General features: G+C 45.1%; 1 protein-coding gene across 4 annotated transcripts in view; it reads left to right on the top strand.

Moving 5' to 3' along the window:
- Positions 1 to 23,402, top strand: part of EIF2AK2 (eukaryotic translation initiation factor 2 alpha kinase 2) — a 580,031-nt gene that overhangs the window by 211,102 nt on the left and 345,527 nt on the right. For all 4 annotated transcript variants that reach the window (XR_013596181.1, XM_078648546.1, XM_078648547.1 and 1 more), the window contains exons 5-6: positions 1,654 to 1,783; positions 12,752 to 12,894. Coding sequence is in view for 3 of the 4 variants with exons in the window: in XM_078648546.1 (XP_078504672.1) it covers positions 1,654 to 1,783; positions 12,752 to 12,894 (273 nt within the window). In the remaining variant the exon portion in view is untranslated. The remainder of the gene's footprint in view (positions 1 to 1,653; positions 1,784 to 12,751; positions 12,895 to 23,402) is intronic.

Genomic DNA, 23,402 nt, shown 5'->3' with positions numbered 1-23,402 from the left:
CACAAAATGGCCTGTTCGAGGGCTGTGTTATTGTACCAACTTTGTCTAGGCTCTACTTAGCCGATCTTCCCTCTGTACCGATAATTGATTCTCCTTGATTATTCAGCGGTAGGTTTACAGGGGAAAATGTATACTCTTGCACAATATTACAAAATAAGTTGTATAAATATACATTTTGAGAAAGCAGAGATGCTATTTGGTAAAAAACAACCAAAATATAAATGATTTCTCGCTAAGGAAAGAATAGAGGAGGTTAAAAGCTAGAAGTATCTACGCTTGTTGTTTACAGACAGCTTACATTGGACTGGTCATTTCCAATTGTTAAAAGTAAGAACTACATTATGGCCGTGAGCTCTACTAAGATTCATTTAGAAATATTCTGGGCACTCTTTGTCCCTTCTTCTGACTGAATTTTCTCTAAACATTCCACCAATGGTGTAATATGGAACAGAATTTTGTATATCTTAATAAAAAGAAATCCTCTTGGGAACAACTAGAATGTGCTATGCTTACAGTACTACATTTACCAAAAGGGGCTATGATTCAGGTGTGAATTTTGTTTGACCTCATGGATAGAGCTTGCAAGAATTCCCCTTTTAGTCTTCTTTAACTAATTGTCACTGTAAGAAAAATGTAAATGAAGTATCTTATCTTTGGTGGCTGGAAGCACCAGAGACTCAGAGACAGTGGATGGTTTCTTTAATTAAAAATATATTTTAGTGCAAAGGAGGAGTTATTTAATATCATGGAAACCATTCGGCTGCCACTGTAAAGCTGAAATGTGACGTTAAATGTTTGTGAATTAAAGTTTCAATTGTCTTGACAGTAGGAACACTGGGAGGTGAAGAAGGTTTTCCATATTTACATAAACTAATGGATCACAATTTCAGTCGCATAGTTTTACATTTTAGAGTAGCATGTAACCACCGTTTCTCAATTCCAGACTGTTATCAAGAATAAAAGGAAATCATAAAAAATGCTATTGCTTCCTTAATACTAAATGCACTTTATTAAATATTTTAATGGACTGTTTTTTAAATTTTGGAGATTCACAAACATATTCTTAAACCTGTCTTTTTAAAATGCTGCACTTTGACACAAAAGTTGGCAATTGAATTGTTAATTAATATGAGATTCTCAGATGTGACAGTAGCTCTCGGATGATTTATGAATGCAATTAGAATGATGAATTGATTGGATTTGTTAACTGGGAGTGTATTTGTTCTGTTTATATGTGTTTTAACATATTTGTGTAATTGGTTTGATTTTATGGAGATAATTGTCTTAATAAATGTATTTGATTAATGTATTCATTCATTCATAGGCTGCTAAATGATACATGAAACAGCCAATAGTATGGGGTGAGTTTGAGAGACAAATACTCTTATGGGACAGAGCCAAAGCCCAATCTGTGTTTTTATTAACGAATATAGAATTAAAGGTCTGGCAGACAGCTAGAGCTGTCTTTAGCTAGGTGTAAAAAAAGCACAGCTTTTAGGGAAGAGATTTTTTTTCTCATGAGAGCAAACAGTTTCTAAGTGACGTACGGACTGTAACAAAAATGATGGACTGCATGGTAGATGAATTCAAACTGAAGTAATGAAACACATTTAATAAACAACAGATAAATTAACAGCGCTACTATTTTTGTAGATTTGTTTGCTGTGCAGTAGTTGGAGACAAAAAATATAAGGAAGCTGAAGGAAAAAATAAAAAGGCTGCAAAACAGAAGGCTGCCCAATTGGCGCTTGAGGAAATGGGTATAACACCTTTCACTATACAGGTAATTTGTCTGCTGTGTTTGTTTGGCTTTCTCAGTAATCCTTTAGTGTTCTTGTAAAGCACACTGTGTAAGAAATTGGGTTGTTCGTTGGCTGGGGTGTGGGCCTGGTAATGCAACGGTCGGTAAAGAACGTTTACAACGAAACTTTTAGTTCGCATGGAATCACAACGCGGCGTTACAACGACCCCGTTGTTATTCCGCATACCATTACTCCGCCTTCCCTACTGTCCGCACAGACTGGAGTTGGAATAGTAAATTATACTTTTCCAACATCCAGTGCCCCCCTTCCGCAAGTCGTTGTTCCGACCTGCGGAGTAATGGTATGCAGAATCACAACGCGGTTGTTGTAATGACCGCGTTGTGATTCCCTGCGGACTAAAAGAATGCGGGATAAGGAGTCATATTCGCAATGGTCACAATCACTTGCTGGGTTAACCAGAAAAAGTCGCTAAGTTAACCTGTGCCTTACCCTGGGTAGCTTGGCACAAAAAGCAGTCAGGCTTAACTTAGAGACAATGTGTAAAGTATTTAAACAGCTCTCAAACAGAAGTAAAGTGAAGACACAGCACACAAAAATGCCAAACCAATTTAGAAAAACAGAGTACATTTTAATAAATTGACACCAACATGACAAAAATCCAAATCACTAGAACCAGAGTTATCAATTTTTTAATTTTTAGGAAAAACGAGTGCCTAAAAGAGTGCCAACAGCGGATATCTAGTAGCACAAGACCAGGTCAAAGTCGAAAGTTATGGCTGTCCACGATGGATACCAGAAGTAGATTGGGCCCGGAAGACAGTTCCATGAGGTCGAATACCCCTTCAGGGAAAACCCGCTGAAAATGATTTGCTGCTGCAGAAAAGAATGTAGCAGGAGAAGCCGCAAAGTCAGTCTGAATTGCGATGTACCTCTGGCAATCAGGGGCAAAGTCAGTCTGAATTGCGATGTACCTCTGGCAATCAGGGGTCAAAATGTGTCTCAGTTTTCGTTTTTGGTCATCTGGGCACCTTTAGCACCACAAACAAGTGCCCAGAACTGGTGGGACGGCTCTTGGGGGATCAGTACTCGGTCAGGCTGGGTCCAGGTGCAGGTTCAAGATGGTGGGAGCCTTTTTTGTCCCTGTGGCTTTAAACAGGAGACACTAATATCGTCTATAAATATACAAAAATATTGATTCGTTTTTAAATATAAATAGAGTTTGAAGTAGCAAATGTTAAATATTTTAATACATAAATTGAGTAGAATGTAAATTAAATAAGTTCCACTAATATTTAGTGGTATATATCAATACATATTTCGAGAAACACACACTCACACATATGTAAGTTTCTTTTTGCAGTTGTGGTTGTCTCCAGCACGGTTGATCCGTTTGATACTTTGCTCTCCATAGGAAATTGTAGTCCCGCAAAATTTACAAAGTATTTTATAATCTCCAAACTGGGGTTGGATATTTGGGACCATCTCCCTTGTCTCTGGATCCGATGGAGTGGGTTGTTTTCTTTTGGAGGTGCTGGGAGAAGATTGGGGAGGGTTTCTTGTCAGTTCTCTGACCTCTGCCGCAGCATAGTTGTTTGGGTGCTTGCGTTGCATATGGCGAAGCATTGTATTGTTGCCAAATAAATACTTTTTTGCAGGGTTCCCCCTGGAAAGTACAGTGCCACAGATGAGACATGTCACTTTTGGAGCGTTGACTTTCTTTTGTCCCCTTGGGATTTTAAAAAACTCCCACACAAAGTGCTCCTTGGGTTTATAGGGGGTATTATCTTCAGGCAGGAACTGCCTCTCCTCCTCCTCCTCCTCCTCTTCTTCTTCACCACCACTGTGGTGTTTTTGGGTCTCGCTGGCAATGCATCCTGCAAGGATGCATGTGTCCAGCTGGAGACGTATAGCGATCAGTCTGGGGGGAAGGAGGACAAGAGGGTGTACGAGCTTTTTAGGTCTCGCCTGTCGATGCGCATGCGCATCGAGCTTGCGAGACTATTGCGGCTTAACCACTCTTTAACTAACTTGCAAGGAATCGTGGCGATTCCTTGCAGTGCCCGTGACTTTTAAGCTCAATGCGCATGTGCATTGAGCTTAAAAGCGCGTGCACATCAGTTCCCTCAGCCGCACTCCAGGCCCCTGCTGTTTTCACACCCTCTCCCCGCTCCGCCCCCTCCCCTGCCCGCCGTGTCGCAGATCACAGAATCTTGTTTATTTACTTTGAAGCGCACGACCGCTAGGCCGTGCCTCCCCAACTCTCCTCCCCCCTCCTCCTCCTACTCTCCTCCCCTGCCTGCCGTGTCGCACCTCTCCCCGCTCCGCCCCTCCCCTGCCCGCCGTGTCGCAGATCACAGAAGCTTGTCCTGTCATGTTTTTCGAGTCGGAAGTGAAACAGAGGCAATAGGATTTATAGATTTCCACAAGAAGACGGGAAGTAAGTCCTGCGCCTGGGAAGCTTGCAATGTATTTTTCAAGTGCTCGCTTGCATAGCAAATGTCTTCTTTACTCGAACGTTTTTTAGCCATTGTCTAACATTAAATCACCTATTTATTCTGTAATGGTTTGTGAATACGCGTGTAAGTGAATAACAGATGGCTTGTTTCCTTTTGTAACGTATCGTTTGTTACCTCTGTTTTTTTTCCCGTGGCCGCCTCAGTTTCATTTTTTCCGTGCTATCTCACAAGCGCGGCCGCTCACTTTTATTTTCTTCCCGCAGGATTGGTCTGTGCATATAAAAGTAGGGCTGGTGCTGCTTTGAGCCAAGTGGCACAGGAGGTGGGGTGAGCAATCCCAGTTAAAGTCAGCATGCCAACCTAGTACCAGCACAGCTAATGTCAAGGCACTCAAGAAGATAAGGGCCCGCTTCCCAGCGTCATGCAGTGTCCATGGGTACAGCAGCACAAGCAGCCCCAACAGCACCTACGTCAGGCCCCTCGGGCAGTTTGTACTAGAGGGTAGAAGCACAGCGCGTCCGAATGCTCCACACTTGGCTCCCACCACCCTTATCGCACCACCCCGCAGCTTCATGGGGGCTGGCAGGGGTGTCACGGCACCACAGGGCATCACAGTCCATGGCCCACTAGATCACCACTCTGCAGTTTGCAGCCGGGAATCGGCTCCACCTCCTCACCCCCCAGCACCGGATGTCAGCAGCTTAGCGCCAGCAGCCTTGCCTCTCGGGCCGTAGCCTAACTCCCAGCCATTGTAGATGGGGCCCCCAGACCTGCCACAATGCTGTTCGCAGTGGTGCCTTCTCCTTCAGGCACAGCAGGGCAGTCAGGAAGCACGGGAAGGGACTCTGCGGGCACACAGCAGGGCTCATCATAGAATAATCACCGGATAAACGGGGCAAATAGCATAGCTCACTTAGAGCACTCCCGCCATGATGGCTGCTCAAGCCACGACCCCCAACCTCCCTCATATTAAATTGTATTCATGTGTAGTGTTATTTAACCTACAGGATTTGGGGATTATGCACTATGGTTTTCCTTACATGAGGTTATTGTATTCATGTGTACTGTTCTTTGATACACAGGATTGTGTTATTATGTGCTACTGTTTTCCTATGTGGTGTTTTTCCTTGCAAGGTTTTTCCCCAAAATCTGATTTAACGCCTCAGAGGCCGGATGAGCTGAGGGCTCAGACAGTTTTCAGGACTCTGTTGGTTTCGTGGATGTTGTTAATCTCCTGAGTTTTATTTTTGACATTTTGCTACGATGGAGGTGCTCCAATTCACAATTTCTTTCCATGAATTCATCCTGTACCACAAGAGAGAACAAGCACTGCCGTTGCCAATAGGTCTCACAGTAGGAAAGTTGGAGCTATTGCAAATAACAATGCCTTTTATTTTTGTTTTCTTTTTAAAAAATTAAAGGGCTTTGTCATTTACAAAACCAATAGCTCCAACTTTCCTACTGCGAGACCTATTGGCAACGCCAGTGCTTGTTCTCTCCTGGATTCGTGTGCGCGGACGCGCACCCACACTCACGCATGCGCACATCACAGACACACGCATGCGCACATCACAGACACACGCATGCGCACATCACAGACACACGCATACACAGCCACACGCACCCCCCCCGTCGCCGCACCTACACACACACCAGCGCACCTACACACACACCAGCGCACCTACACACACACCAGCGCACCTACACACACGCACGCACACATACAAAGACCCCCCCCCTGCCGCCGCCACCACCCCACTCACGCATGCGCACATCACAGACACACGCATACACAGCCACACGCACCCCCCCCCTCGCCGCACCTACACACACACCAGCGCACCTACACACACACACGCACGCACACATACAAAGACCCACCTCCCCCCGCCACCCCACTCACCGGCAGGATTTCTCTTCTCTGGGGCGGCGGTAGTGGGGCTCTCCCGATCCCTGGGAGCCCCGCCCGACAGCACCTCTGTTCACCCGGTCCCCCATCTCGGGACCGGGACTCAAGGTGGGGCGGCCCCGGGGCTCTCCCTAGCTCACGGGAGCCCCGGGCCGCGGGAGGACTCGGCCTCTTTGCTCCATCCCGGCGGGCAGCCAATCACAGCCCAGCAGCAGGCGGGACTTCCTGCTCGCTTCTGGCCCGGCCCACGTCTTCTGTCCCGTTGCCTGGCTTCCTGCCTCAGGGGTCCGCCAATGGCAGCGCGGCCCCGAGCAGGGAGGCGTGCACAGCGTTTTTTTGTTTCTCTTTTTAAGTTTTCTTTTATTAATTCACGAGTCACGCCTCACCGCCCCCCTTGGTTAATCGAAAACGTCTGTGCTTTTTTTTTAAGCGCCCGGTGTCCGAGCTACAGACTGAAGTTTGCTTGGAATTGGGCTCAGAATACAACTGTGCAAAAAGCAACGGGTTGGGCTTTTCCTCTGAATCGAGCGCAATTAAAAACGATGAAGTCGGAAGCGACTTCATCACTATCGCCTCTCATGCTTTTATTCCTCCAGGCTCCACATATCACAACCGGGCGCCGATGATGACGTCGGCTGTCAATCACAGCAAGAGTTTAAGGCGTAGGGCAATTTGTACGGCGCACCAGAGGCTCGCGCCAACGAAACAGCTTTGAAACGGCCTTTAAACCGACATGCATTAACGTGCAAAATGTCACGTGAAGGTATTTCCTATGTGGCGCTTCAATATAAAACATCTGTGATTTGCCCAAAATGACACATGAAGACCTGAACAGACGCTTTGCTGAAGCAGTTCAGTATTATTTCTCACAAAACACCCCACCTCCCGCCCCTATTTTCACCCATTTAAAGTTGACATTGGCTTGTTTACATTTGACGCACAACTTTCATCAGTCGATCTTGTTAAGGCCTTTGTGATTGTTCATCACCTCGCCCGTCTGTAGCTTTTGTGCATTTTCCCTTATGCATGCACACGCCCACCCTCCTGTTCTGTTTTTTCAAAGGGCTGGAACATTGACTTCACAGTGAGAACAAAGATGACACTTCCGCTTCCGGCTCACCTGTTAGCACAGGTTTTCCTCGCATTTTAGCTGGTACTTAAAAAAAAGACAACAAAACGCAAAAAGATGATGCATCAATGAGTAACTGCGCTCATCTCTGTCATTTATGTCAGGGTCGGGTCCTGTGAATTGAGCCAGGAATGTTTTTAATAAAAATAAATCTGTGTTGCTATGACAGAAAACACCATGTCTGCCGAGTTATTGGCTGGCGTCATTTTCAGGAGAGGAAACATACGCTTCAGGCGTTTATAGCTTTTGCCAAAAAATCCCTTTTCAAAGCCGAGTAGTTGTTGACTTTTCTAGAACGTGCACCGACCATTAATTCCTTTGGCCAAGTCCAGCAGACAGGCTGTCTGTGCTGCAGTGCAGACCCGAGGGAAGGCTGCCCGCCACTGTTGATCTTCATGTGAAATTTACTTCTGAAGTCTGACGTTTAATGATAAAATGACTACTTATGCTAACAGAATTATATGGACATTTAAGGTGAGGTCATAGCGTGCCTGGATGAAGATGGTTATTCATCGCAGGTTTCATTAACCCTTGTACTGCTTGTCACTCCATCACGTTGGTCTGTGGCCTTTTTGACTATCACTAACTGGCTAGAAGAGATTAAATGGTTCATGATTGTCAAGAATCATCTTAAACATCATCATGATGGGAGCTTCATTAAAGACAATTAAGTGACTCAGGGCTAATAATGGCTGGTATGAATAAATAACGTTACAACGCAAACCGTTACAACGCACGCCTTTACAACGTGGGTTTTACATCGCAGCTACCTTTACAACGCATGCCATTACAACGCATTTCTAGATACTACCTTTAGAACGCATTCCATTACAACACATACCATTACAACACATACCTTTACAACTCATAATACTTTTAGGGTAACAGTTGGGTAAGTTTTGTATAGTGTAGGGGTAAAAATTATTATTCCCACTCCAGTGAGTGCAACAGTAGGGTAAGTGTTTGATAATGTAGGGGTAAAAGTGACTATTCCGATAGTGTAGGGGTAAAAATTACTATTCCCATGTACCCCCAAACCCATACCCACCCTAAAACAAAAAGAAATCGCCATTACTTACCTTATAATGCATTGTAAAGGCATGCGTTGTAATGGTATGCGTTGTAATGGCATGCGTTGTAATGGCATGCAATGTAAATGCAGTCGCATTGTAACAGCCACATTCTCCCTTTTTAGGTCGAGCTGGTAAACTGCATCCGAAGGATGCAGGTGTCCAGCTGGAGACCTAATGTTGCCTGTCTCGGGGGAAGGAAGGACAAGAGAAAGGGTTCCTGAAAGTGTGTAAACATCAGGGTGAGGCTGGACTACGATTATAACAAGGTTGCTGCAAGTCACAAGTGCAGGCGACTTAAATATAACGATCGTATAGGTCAAGAGGGAGCCCACTTAGCTAAAAAACCGAACGATAGACGGTTTCACAAATAAGAAACACAGAGTACCTGCGGGGGGGCTTACCTGTCCGTCGGTACGCAGCAATTTGTAGAGCCTGAAGCCGGAGGGACCGGGACTTTTTCAAGCCTCCTTTTGAGATATTATTTCTATATATCAATAAAATTTGATACTTTTGTACAAGCCATATTTTATATGTTCCTTTTTATACAACAAAACTTAACTACTGCATAAATAAAAAGACATTGCCATTTACAATACTAAAAGCTCAAACTTTCCTAATGCGAGACCTATTGCATTGCAAATGCTTGTTTTTACTACAAACAGGTCTGCAAACAGGTCTTCCTCAGTCAAAGTACAAAGTGAGAATGAGGAAAAAAGGCGGGGGCTTTTATCATTTGGAAAAAAAAACTGTTCTGAACCAATGAAAAGTGTTATTTTCAGGTCACATGACCCGACACGCTTACGCTACGCGCCCGGGGGCGCTTACGTAGCGCGATTGTATGCGCTCGGGCGCTTCCAGGTGCGCTTACGCCGTGAGTCATAAGACTCATCACGCGGCTACACGATACGTCACGATGATGTTTTCGTTCGCGGCAATAGCTCTAACGGGACGCTCACCGGTACGCGCACCGGGGCGCGCCGCAAGACTGCGCTTACCGGTGAGCGCACCGATACACGCACCGGGAGCGCTCCAGGGCAAAAAAAAAATAAACATGAACAATATACATAAAAAAATAGTATTACATAAATATACAATATAGGATTCATTATAAACAATATTATATTTCATAGCTATAGAAATTTGCTATTAAAAAACCTTTGAAATTCACTGAAAAAAACATAGGTTTGAGGCCCTATATATAATTAGGAATTAGCATTTACAAAACCTATGAAATTCACTGAAAAAAACCACCATAGGTTTCACACCAGTTATAGTTAGGAATTAGCATTTAAAAAACCTATTCAATTCACTGAAAAAACCATAGGTTTGACACCAGTTAAAGTTAGCTGGAAATTTTACTTACATAAAACCATTGAAATTCCCACGTTATAGTTAGTTGGACTCACTATAACTTGCGCGCGTGCAATGCACTGCTGATGACGTCACATATTACATTATCAAAGAAGCAAGGCGTCCCACTACTAGAGCATGTTACGCAGCTAAATGGAAAAGATTTGTTATTTATTGTAATAATAATCAATCAATCCATTTGATGCCTTCATCCTAAATTTAATCTGTTACTTGCTACACCTTCAGAGATGTAACCTAGCATACTCATCCATAAGGCTACACCTCGCTGCTATAGCAGCATATCTTCAAGATAGACAACACTTGTCCCTATTCAGAATCCCACCTATCAAAGCTTTTATGGAAGGACTTAGAAGAATTATCCCTCCAAAGCATCCACCTTCTCCAGTCTGGAACTTAAACATAGTACTTACCAGACTCATGGGACCTCCCTTTGAACCACTTCATTCATGTGAACTACAATTCTTAACATGGAAGGTGGCATTTTTGATTGCTGTTACTTCCCTCAGGCGAGTGAGTGAGCTACAGGCACTAACCATTCAGGAACCTTTCATGCAAATTCACCACAATAAAGTAGCGCTGCGTACAAACCCTAAATTTATGGAAAAGTTATATCCACTTTTCACATCAATCAGTCCATAGAATTGCCAGTTTTCTTTCAAAACCCGCAATCTGTAGCTGAAAGATCCCTACACACACTAGACGTTAGAAGAGCTCTCTTGTATTACGTTGACAGAACAAAATCATTCAGGAAGACAAAGCAACTATTTGTCGCTTTTTCACCACAACATAAGGGCAATCCCATTTCCAAAGCAGGAATAGCCAGATGGATAGTTAAATGCATTCAAATATACTATCAAAAAGCAAAGCGCACTTTAACAGTTCCCCCTAAAGCACACTCAACGCGTAAAATGGGAGCATCCATGGCTTTCCTAGGAAATATCCCCTTAGAAGACATATGTAGGGCAGCTACATGGTCTACCATACACACTTTCACAAAACACTACTGTGTTGACGTGCAAGCCAAACAACAAGCTGCTGTAGGCCAGGCTGTCCTTAAAACTCGATTTCAAACTACTGCAGCTGATACAGGCGACCACCACTAGAGGAGAAATTGCTATACAGTCTATGCTAAGATCTGAATTCAGCAGCCCACATGCCTCGAACGGTAAATGCTACTTACCAGTATGCATCTGTTCTTGGAATGTAGGGCTGCTGACATTCATATCGCTCCCCATACTCCCACGTGCCTTTCACAGCTGCATGGTTATCTTCTTTACATTCATTTACATGGTCATCTCTTACTTTACTGTACTCCATCTTTGCCACAATGGCGAAAAACAATCTGAAGATTAAGAAGATGCCCATGCTCACTGTAGTCCAGGGGAGGAGTCACCTATCTCTTGATACTTCGAAGACTCTTCCAAGATAACAAGGTGCAAACATCCGGACCCAACACTAGGCGGCGATCTATGCTAAGATATGAATGTCAGCAGCCCTACATGCCAAGAACAGATGCATACTGGTAAGTAGCATTTGCCTTACCATGTAAGCATCTGTTCATGGCATGTTGTGCTGTAGATTCACATGCCACTCGGGTCTGTGCTAGCATGAGGCCAGTTTTGAAAATGAAAAAGTGAATCAGTGTCTCACAAGAAGCCCCAAAGGAGAGCAATCCTTTCAGGATGAATGCTGATATTGATCAATTAGGCTGAAACATGTCGACCGTCTTTGATATCTAAGCAGTTTGAATCTATACTTCTTTTTAACCCTGCCAGTGCGAGCAAGTGAATAAAGAGTTTTTTGCCCCCACTAGGTAGTTTTAATCTCACTTTTTCAATCTCACTCACTTTTTGTGCTGCGTCCTTACGACACCTGTAACGCGAATATGGGATTTTAGCATCCTCAACAATATATTATAATCTCAAAAAACATCCCAGACCCAGTGCCTCACAGTGAGGGAGTTGTAGCCCTCAGTGGGACTAGGTTTTCCCACTGGGAGGCGAAGCCCATATGATGAAGCATGCCACCTATGGTGGGTGAGGGCATTCGTTGTGCAAGGGATTGCTCCGTTTTGGGGCTTCTTGTGAGACACTGATTCACTCTTTAATTTTCAACACTAGCCTCATGCTAGCACAGACCCGAGTAGTTTTTGTGTTATGACTAGAGTGAAAGGGGATATTCTTCTTGCAGGTCTTTAAAACTATCTCGCTTGGACCCCCCTCCTTACGTTTCTTGTCTTATGGTAGATTCACATGCACCCACCTTCCTCCCCCCACGCCTGTGACTGTTGCAGTCATCTTTAAGACCTCTTCTTCCGCTTAGGCACAGACATCTTTCCATACATTCTATACATCGCTGCGCTTCACATGTCGCCTCACTTGCCATGCGTGAAAACAATCTAACAATGAAATCGGTGACCATGCACATTAGTAGTAAGCGGAGTCAATTTACCTTGTGACTCAAAAGACTTCTTAGAAGAAAAACAACTTTCACTCGTCCGATCCCAACATTAGATGACAGTAGTATGCACAGCATGTGAATCCACAGCACTGCATGCCTCAAACAGATGTTTACAGATTAAGTAACATTTTCCTTATCACAGTCACTGGTATATCATATTTAAAAATTGACAGTATATAATATTTCAAAATTGACCAGAGAACTTGGAAGTTGTGAAATCTTCATGACTGGTGGATTTTTATTGTTTATGAGTAACGCAATAGTATAGTCACTGTTTTATTCTGCATATTAACTATTGCTTCGGAATGGACAACTTGTTTTTTTTCTACTTATTGAATAGAAAAATTAAGCACAAAAAAGGATCACCACTGTACAGTTCCTGCTTTGATTTTGATATTGATGTTATGCTAAATAACTTGCCAGGATATTTAGCAAGCATTAGCCTACACTTTATTTTCAAAATGTATTTTCTAATGACTTTCATAAGTAGCGCTGTTAGCGAAATTATTGACTAAATCTAACTTTTTTTGTGTCACATTTTGGTATGCTATTCTCATGAAAACGAATTTTTCCCTATGTTCTGTACTCAGAGTGACTCATCTAAATCATCAAACCCAGACTTGGAAAATGGAGACACTAATTACATTAAAAGACTGAACGAATACTGCCAGCGTGAGAGAACTGCGTATCTCTTTAAAGAGATTAAACAGGATGGTCCCTCACACCTTCCAACGTAAGTAATATGTACTTTTAGGTTTTTTAACTCGATTGATTGTTTTGATTTTCTTTTCAACTGACTGATGATCCTTTTTCTTGTGAGTAGAGTTGTGTTGCAGTGTACATGATGAATGTTTTGGTTTTGTAGTTAGGACATGTAGTGTTTTTAAAACTGCTTTGATACTATGGGCCTGATTATGATGCGGGGCAGCGAGACACAAAGCACCACATACACATACATTAGCTGCTATTGTTCAGCTGGCTTTTGCCATTGGACAACAGGTCTGTCCATCGGCACTGGATACAGCCCATGTCATTTCACAGATGTGAACACTTCGGAAATGTAGTTTGCACACAATGGCTTTAATTTCTTTCTTTTTCTTTTTGTATTATAATTTCTTATTAGCAGGGCTTCACCTCCTCTCCTGCACTTTGTCCTAGAACTTCCTATCCTGATGTTGCTTCCTAAACCGTAACTGTTAAAAAACAATTTAAAAAAAAATCTTCATGGGCCAGATCGCTCCAACGTGCTGCCAGGCCGCTCGCTTTGCTTTCAAACACTCTTGTGCACTTTATTTTTCTTTCTATTTTGTGGTTACAAAATAACTGTCAGCAGTGTCGGAACGGTAATGTATAAAAAGGCCCAAATGGCCGTAAGTACATCATAACACATCTACTCACCATCTTGAAATAGTTTACAAGATGGCTGTCACATGTGCTCATGAGTGTGTGGACATTACAATGCATGCTCACCCTTGTGCCACGACACACCAGAAAGATGCGGTGCTCCAGTGGAAACAAGCATTGACGAAGCCAATAGGTTGCACCACTTGCCTTCTATAGATGCACATTTTTAACTTTGCTAATGTTTGTTAAATTAGAATTCCCTGGATGAGTCGTTATGTGAACTCCTAGGACTTTGTATATCAAATTACCACCAGCATCACTTATGATTGTGTTTGTACCCGAGAAGAAGGAAATGACATGGAACGGTAATGTTGACCAACAGGGTATTGGCTCTCTCCAATCGTATCCATCTCCCTCACCACTCTTCTTACTTTATTGAAGATCTGCAAGCAAGAATCAATCACATGGGGGACAAGACAGTCTAATAAGGTTTTCTGAAAGAGATGGCTGTCACCGCTCGTATACTACATGAGATATGAAATAGCACATATTTTGAGACTGTTTGGCAAATAAGGGTAAGAGGTGGAATAACATACAATCTTAGTTCTCTCAGAAAATCACATGGTTAGTGCAGAAAGACCGTTTTCAAGAGAGAGAGCCTGGACATAGGAGACTTTTTCCATAGAAACAATTGCTAATTTTATGGCCACCCTGAGAGAGAGTTATTTAGGCAAGCGATTCTAGTGACATAGAACCAAATTTACTATGTTGAACTGTGTCTTGGTTGAGGAGTTCATGAGAGATAAATTACTCTTTCCAACCTACAGACCAATTAATCCTTGTCGATGGGGACAAAGCCTGGAAGAGGGTAGTTAAAGGAAATAGCTGTCTGGTCCAGCGCTGGCCCAAGCAAGCTCAGTAAGTCCCACCACTAGGCACCACAAACCCTGACCTCATAAGGGAACAGAGTATGAATGTGGCCATGTTAGGAGGAGGGGAATTAGGAAGAGGAAAGGCAGGAAAGGATACCAGGAACGCTATAAGAGACAAATAAATCTAAAGTTCACTACACTCCTTATCAATCTTGTTTATCTGTCTTGTGCAATACCTTTTCTAGTGCTGCTCCTTCATAGGCCTTCCAGTTTTGAGAGGAGATGGTTGGAAATCAGGATTACAATGTCTGACATTTTGGGGGAGGATAAAACCCACAACCATATGGGAATGGATGTCTGATATGGACTGGTGTCAAAGAGAAGAGCATGTGGTGTATCTGGGAAGGGGAAGCCCAAAAAGTGAGATATAGTTTGGGGGGCTTGGAGGGAGTTTAGAGGGTTTTGAGGATCAGACAAGAACAGGGTTGTCAAGAGCTTATTAGGTTGCATGTGATCTTCTCATTCCAGTTGATTGCACAGGAGGTGACTATGCTATTGTAACATATTGAGAAATGTTATATTTACTGATGCCTTCAAATTGTCACTCTATTTTGTATTGAAATGTAAAAAGTATTCACTAACCGTTTATTCTCTCAAAGATTAGTCACTCAGTTAACACATTCTCTGTCTATCTAAGGGTCTCCAACCTATTCTGTGATGAGAGCTATGTTCGAGGCATATGAGCTGCAGATTGCACACTATGCATAGATTGCCACCTAGTGTTGGGCCCGGATGTTTGCAGTTTGTTTTGTTGTAGAAAAGTCTTTGGAAGTCACAGGATAGGTGACTCCTCCTTTGGATGATACTGCGCATGGGCATCGGAACCATCCCAGATTGTTTTTTTCCGCCACCGGGCTCGGATGAGTCTCCAGCGCTCCGTGTTGGAACCGTTTCCTTCGGCGCGCGATCCTCACCAACTGTTTAAAAAACTCAGTTTTGAACGCTCTCCAGTCGGCACCATTCTTCAACACCGAAGATCTCCATTCCGGTAATCGTCAACGCTGGGAATCGTCGACGGCCTTCGGGCCTAACTAGGACTCGACTCCAGCTCATGGAAAAGACGCCATTTAAAAACTGTCCTCAATGTGGGTCGAAGTTTCCCCACACCGACCTTCATGAGGTGTGTAACCTCTGCCTCTCCCCAGAGCACGAGGCCAAAGACTGTTCCGCTTGTGCCTCTTTCCGCTCCAAAAAGACTATCCGGGACCGAAGAGCTAGGAGAACAATGGCTCAAAGATTTTCAGCTCCGATTCAGGACGACATCTTCGAAGAAGGCGTCAACGTTCCTGAACAACAAGACATCGACAGCGGTTCCGAGGAGGAAGAACATTCGGAAGTCGAGGACATCACTCCAGCGCAGCGGGTCATAAGTAAGACCGTCGATTCCGACCCTTCCTCGACATACCCAAAGAAGGCCACGCTCACACCCTCGCCCTCGGGCTCGGTTGCACACCGACAATCTGCTTCTAATGCCCCAGCTTCGGGCCCGGCTAAGAAGCCAACTAAGCCTTCAGGCGACTCGGCTCGAGTCGACCTTCGCGCGGTGCCGGCGCAAATTTACCGGCACTGAAAAAGACAACGGCACCAGCCACGTCAATGGCTAAACCACCGGGACCCAAAACTCCGTCGGAACCAAGCAAACCCGCTTCCGATGCAAAAACGACACCGGAACCGGAAAAACCAACGGATCCGAAAAAATCCTCAGAGCCGAAAAAAACCTCGGACCCGACAAAAGCCTCGGAGCCGAAAAAATCTTCGGAGCCGAAAAAGTGTCCAGTTAAAGACACTGCCAAAAAGCCAAAAGACACGGCTTCAGGGGCGAAACCTTCTTCAACAGCAAAACATCGGGCTGAAGAGGACTTATTTTATCCAGACCCTGGGCAAAAGACTCTGGCTAAAGATCCCATTACTGGACAATTAATTTTAGCCCCAAAGAAGAGACCACTGGATAAACCAGCTCCAGCTCCTCACTCTAAAAGGAAGGACATGGCTACCTCTCCTCTAAGACTTCCTTCTCCTTCTCTTCCACCTGCCCCATCACACCACCACATTCCCCAGCATCCTCTATTATACCAGATAGAGATGATAGCTCTGATGATATGGGGGGTAACGTGCCTGACCCAGCCACTCCTACAGGCTCACCTGACCCATGGGATGATTATAACGCCCCAGACGTCACAAATGTCCCTCAAGATGACATATACCCCTCAAGGCCTTCCCCACCAGAAGACACTATAGGGTTTAATGATTTAATACACAGGGCGGCTCAATATCATGGGGTAGATATGCACACAGATCCGGTAGATGAAGACTTCTTAATGGACACTTTTGACAATGCACAATATCCGGAGCGGACCGTGCACGGCTAGGTTTCCGGCGAGATCCTGTCTTGTGGGAAAACTCCCAGACGGGCCCCGGTTCCAGCTCCATGGAATATTTTCCTTGTTTACCACAAGTTTGCACTGATTCAAGAACTATCAACATGGTAAAACCGTGAGTTCCCATCTTTTAGAATTGACCATAGGTCAGGGTACACCTTAGCGCGCGTATACCGCCATGGTCCCACATTTCACGTAGGTCCTGATGAATGCTTAGCAGACATTGCTATTGATAAGCAGAAACATGTTCATGTCGACCATTTCTTTTACTTTATCGGATCTCCTAACCCCATTGTCTAGTTAGTATTGGTCCGTCACCTGTTTTTACTAGTACCCAAATCACCTAGAAATAAAGTTTTGAAGGGAGTATTTGGCTACTTTTTAACTTGCACTAATTCACTTGCACAACTTCACAACCCGCTCCGCTGCAATCGCAGGCGTCGCAGCACACCGGAACGGCATTCGGCTGATCCGGTGGGGACCCAATGATGAAGCATGTCACCAACCAGGTTGGTGAGTGAGGGTCCTTTTAATAACTTCTGAGTGTTTCTTTCATTGTGTATTTTGCTTATGTAGTCACTCTTTCGTTGCTATTGTAATGCACAAAGGTCCTCATCCATCTTACCTATGCTTAAAGGAGTAATTAAGCACGCTCCTGAAGTCTTCAAGGACCCAGTCAGAACTAGGGTCATTAACCCTCAGGTAGATAAAAAATATACGGCTGCCCCTTCAGACCCAGCATACATTAAAGGCCCAGTACCACTAGACTCACTTGTAGTTTCCAATGCACGCAAGAGAGCAAACTCACAGACTTCAGGTGAAGCTCCCCCACCAGATAAGGAGTCCAAACTGCTTGACGCATCAGGGAAAAGAACTGCGTCTCAAGCAGCAACCATGTGGCGTATTGCCAATACACAAGCACTGCTAGCCAGATACGACAGGGCACATTATGACGAACTAGAGTCATTAATGACACACCTCCCTGACAAATACAAGGATAGAGCGAATGAGCTTATCCAGGAAGGCAAAAATATTACAAACACCTCCATTAGGTGTGCACTTGATGCAGCAGACACTGCCTCTAGGGCAGTTAACACCAGTGTATTGCTGCGTAGACATGCCTGGCTACGCATATCAGGATTCAAACCTGAGGTACAGAGTGCCATTTTAAATCAACCATTCGATGAGCAACACTTATTTGGCCCTAATGTGGATGTATCCCTTGAAAAAATGAAGAAGGATACAGACACCGCAAAATCTATGGGAGCCCTGCAATCGCAGGCTCCCAAACGTTCCTGTCAGCATGGGAAAACATAACATCAGACAGGTGGGTGCTGCAGATAATTCAATCAGGTTACTGTCTCGAACGAACATCCACACCCCCAAGTATACCACCCAAGCAGCGTCCAATGTCACAAGACCACTTGACATTGCTAAGACAAGAAGTAATATCTCTCCTGCAGAAGAATGCAATAGAGATAGTGCTAAAGCATCAGAAAAACAGGGGAGTATACTCCCTATACTTTCTAATACCAAAAAAGGACGGATCCCTAAAACCTATCCTAGATCTCAGGCCTCTAAATATTTACATACAGTCAGACCACTTTCATATGATCACACTCCAACAAGTTCTGACACTCCTAGTACAAAACGACTTCCTTGTCACTCTAGATCTCAAGGACGCGTACTTCCATATTCCCATTCACACAGCGCACAGAAAATATCTCAGATTTGTGCTCGACGGGCAACACTACCAGTTCAAAGTGCTCCCATTCGGAGTCACAACAGCACCAAGAGTGTTTACCAAATGCCTAGCAGTAGTAGTGGCACACCTAAGAAGACAACATATTCATGGCTTCCCGTATCTGGACGACTGGCTCATAAAAGCCAGCTCATACAACCAATGCGTACAACACACTCACGCTACTATTCAACTGCTTCATGACTTGGGATTCACAGTAAATCATACCAAGTCTCATCTACAACCTTCGCACATACAACAGTATCTCGGCGCTACAATAAACACCCAACTAGCACTAGCTTATCCCTCTCCTGCCAGGATAACAAGTGTACAAACTCTCCTAACAAAATTCAAACCGCAATACTCGCTACCAGCTCGAGTGTTCATGCAGCTCATAGGTATGATGGCATCTGGCATATTTATAGTACCTCACACAAGATTGCAAATGCGTCCTCTTCAAGAGTGCCTAGCATGCCAACGGAACCAGGCTCAAGGTCAACTGACAGACCTAGTGTTGATAGACGGTCGGACTCATCGTTCTCTGCAATGGTGGAACACCAAAAACCTTTCCAAAGGGCGACCGTTTCTAGAGCCAGTTCATCAAATAGTCTTGACAGCGGACGCATCGCTCTCCGGCTGGGGAGCTCATCTGCTGCATCACACCATGCAAGGCAGGTGGACACCGCAACAAAAGCTACTCCTCATCAATCACTTAGAGTTGCTGGCTGTGTTTCTAGCCCTAAAAGCTTTTCAAACTCAAGTTTTGGGGTAAAGCGGTCTTAGTACGCACAGACAATATGACAGCTATGTACTACATAAACCAGCAAGGAGGAACGCACTCTCTGCAGCTCTCTCTGGTAGCTCAGCAGATATGGAGATGGGCTATGCCACTAAAAATCTTCCTGTTAGCCCAACATGTCCCAGGAGTACAGAACACTATGGCAGATCTGCTAAGTCGACAAACACGGCAGATCTGCTAAGTTGACAAACACAGCAGATCCATGAGTGGGAACTTCATCCACAAGTTCTAAATCCGTTCTTTCAAATGTGGGGACAACCTCAAATAGACCTTTTTGCCACCCACGAAAACGCAAAATGCCCAAACTTTGCCGCCAGATACCCACACCCATTGTCCAGAGGCAATGAGATATGGATGAACTGGTCAAAACTATTTGCATACGCTTTTCCTCCTCTCCCACTACTTCCGTTAGTGGTACGCAAACTACAGCAACATTCCCTGACGCTCATCGTAATCGCTCCAACTTGGGCCAGACAACCATGGTACACCACGCTATTACAAATGTCTGTAGTACCACACCAAAAACTAAACCTATCTCCACACCTATTAACGCAGAACCATGGAGAGATCAGACACCCGGACCCAGCTCAGCTCAGCCTAGCGATCTGGCTCCTGACGTCATAGAGTTTGGTTACCTCAACCTTCCCCCAGATGTATGAACGTTATCAAAGAAGCTAGACAACCCACTACCAGAGCATGTTATGCTGCTAAGTGGAAAAGGTTTGTCATTTACTGCCAAGACAACCAAATTAATCCTTTAGATGTGTCTATTCAACACATCATCGGATACTTATTATACCTTCAAAAGTGTAACTTAGCCTACACGTCTATCAGGTTACACCTTGCAGCCATTGCGGCATACTTGCAAAATAGACAACATTTATCTTTTTTTAGTGTACCAGCTATTAAAGCTTTCATGGAAGGACTCAAAAGAATAATTCCTCCCAGAACGCCACCTGCACCAGTGTGGAATTTAAATGTGGTCCTCACAAGGTTAATGGGACCTCCCTTTGAACCATTACACAAATGTGAATTGCAATTCCTAACCTGGAAAGTAGCTTTCCTAATAGCAATTACTTCTCTCAGAAGGGTTAGTGAACTACAAGCATTTACCATTCAAGAACCCTTTCTGCAAATGCATCACAACAAGGTAGTTCTTCGTACTAATCCAAAGTTCCTTCCTAAAGCCATTTCACCATTCCCTCTAAATCAATCTGTTGAGCTGCCCGTATTTTTTTCGCAGCCTCAAACAGTCGCAGAAAGAGCTCTACACACTTTAGATGTCAAGAGAGCATTACTGTACTACATTGAAAGGACACAAGCTTTTCGTAAGACAAAATAACTGTTTGTGTCTTTCTCACCACCACATAAAGGCAATCCCATATCAAAATCAGGGATCGCTAGGTGGATTGTTAAATGTACCAGTCAGAGAGAAATCCCTGGGGAAACACTATCGTAGAGATTCACTACCTTTTCACACACTGTCAGTCTATGCATTCATACCTTCCTGCTTCTGCAGGCCAGTCACTCACGGTATCAGTAAATAGTTAATTTCCACACTAAAATTGAACGTTATCCAGTATTAGGGGTGTCTTTCATAGATTCACATGCCTGAATCATTCCCCGTCGTCGAGACGGGAGCCTCCGGTATATAGAAAAGTAATGTCCTATAGACATACATAAAGAAAAATAGGCCTAAGGACCTCTCCTTAGTAGCCTATCCTCGTCCTTATGCAAAAAGAACCAAACTCTTAGAGCCAGCCAATCAGCTATCACCTCCCTCTAGAACCTTCCCTGCTGGAGCCTCAGTCTCTCAGATTTTCTACCGCACGTTGTGCTAGGGAGTCTCCAGCCTGAGCTCTCCTCAGGATATCTTCTAAACCTACTTTTTTCACTTGGAAAAAGGATTACCTTCTCAAATTCTTCAACTGGGATACTTCAGACTCTTCTCTTGCAGTAAGTGCTGTCTTGCCTTACCATTTTTAAGGAATGTCTGGATCCCAGAAGAAAGCCCTTTTCAGGGCCTGCTCTTCATGTGGGAAGAAAAGGCTCCATGTGGAGGACAAGCACGACCTGTGCTTATACTGCCTTTATCCGGACCACGTCCCCAAGGACTGTAAAATCTGTCGCTCTTTCCCTAATAAGACCTTGAGGGATAGAGAAGGTCGACTTCTCATTTGGCTGGACAGGCTTAAACAGAGGGATAATGTGGAGTCCTCAGAGGGCAGCTTCTCCATGGCTTCGGACGTCTCCCTCAAGAGGCCAAGGGGGGACCCCCCTGGCCCCTCAGACACTCCTCCTATGAAGATGCAAAAGAAATCTTCAGAGGCAAAATCTACCACTTCCTCAGTGTCTGACACAGGCTCTCACGCCTTTAAGAAGCCTGCGCACTCATCCACCAAGCCTACGCCATCTTCAACGCAAAAGAGAGCTGTGACGCCACTCGCCGTCTCCACAACGACGACGACGGTGTCGACGACGACGGCGTCGTCAGTCCTCGCATCGACGACGACCACTCCATCATCGTCGTCGGCAGGTAGGCCCATCCCATCTGTCATACTGCCAAAACCGTCGTCGACTAAAACACCGTCGACGACGAAATTGGGGCCGTCGACGACGACCCCGTCGACGAAGAGCTCATCGACGTCTAAATCGGGGCCGTCGACAATGACACCGTCGACGAGGAACCCATCGTCGACGACGACACCGTCGACGAGGAACCCATCGACGACAAAGCCAGGGACGTCGACGGCGAGAAGCCCGCCGTCGACGGAAGACTCGTCGCCGAGACCGTCGACGAAGAAGACGTCGACGAGGAATGAATCGTCGACGAGAAACGAATCGTCGACGAGTGCGACGTCGACGAGGACGTCGTCGACGACCGCGTCGTCGACGAAAACATCGACGACAACGAAAATCTCGTCGCTTGAGCCACCGACGACGGAGGACATGCCGTCGACGACGAAAACGTCGACGGGAGGGTCGTCTACGACCAGGGACAACGCGGAACCATGGCAGAAGTCCAAGCTAGTGGAACCGTCGTCATGGACGCTACCTCCGCCGACACCACCGCGCAAATTGCCAAAGAAGCTGATCACGCCTGAAACGACATCCCCAAGCAAAGTACAAAGCCACTTACCTTCTGACTTTCTCCAGAGTGAAGAATCGGAAGAGGAAATGACGACTCAGGCTATGTCCATCTCAGACCTCCACGTGAAATGCCAAAGCACTGATGAGGAACAGGAGGAGCTTACCTACCAGGCACACTCTTTCCAAGCGCAGGTGCGGACGGAAGTGACCCCAATGGTGTGTCTTCCTGCGTCCATCGTGGATGACCTTAAACATCTCATCCAGGACTACAAGCAGCGTTTCCCGGAGGCACAGGCTGCTGAGGATAGGGGCCCGACGCCGGCTACATCTGCTCCACCGGCAGCCCCACGACAGACGCGACCACCTCCGCAGGCCTCCCATGAGGCAGTCTCACCTCAAGTAGTGGAATCCTCAGATGAGGAAGCTGAGGAGATGGAAGAAGGCGAAGTCCCTGAGGATCGCACGGATCAGGACGAAGACGACGAGTATGTCGCACCCTCCCCAGCTTCACCCCAACCACGCCAGTCGGATTCTCCGCCAGTGGACATTGGCGGGTTCCATAAGTTAGTGGAACGGGCAGCAAAGCGTTTCCACATGGAATTGGAAACAACGGAAACAGAATGTTTCTTATATGATTTTAAAGAACAAACAAAAAAGATCACTAAATCAATTCCGATTATAGAATTTCTCTGGGACCAGAGAAAGAAACTGATGGCTACGCCGGCCTCCATACCTGCGGTAATCCCACGCCTGGACAAGAAATACAAAGCTCCCACCAAGGCGGCAGTTTGTTTCAATGGGCACCCGAAACCTGATTCAGTGGTGACCCAGGCAGCTCAGAAGAATTCCCGCAACCCTTCCTCTCCCTTGTCCGCACCACCGGACAAAGAGGGAAGAAAGTTGGATACCATCGGGAAACGGTTCACCACTACGTCAGCCATGACTATCAAAGTCGCC

Source organism: Lissotriton helveticus, chromosome 6, assembly GCF_964261635.1.
Source record: "Lissotriton helveticus chromosome 6, aLisHel1.1, whole genome shotgun sequence".
Classification (NCBI taxonomy): domain Eukaryota; kingdom Metazoa; phylum Chordata; class Amphibia; order Caudata; family Salamandridae; genus Lissotriton; species Lissotriton helveticus.
The sequence above is the reverse complement of the archived record's forward strand: the minus strand, read 5'-3'. Positions and strand labels throughout refer to the sequence as shown.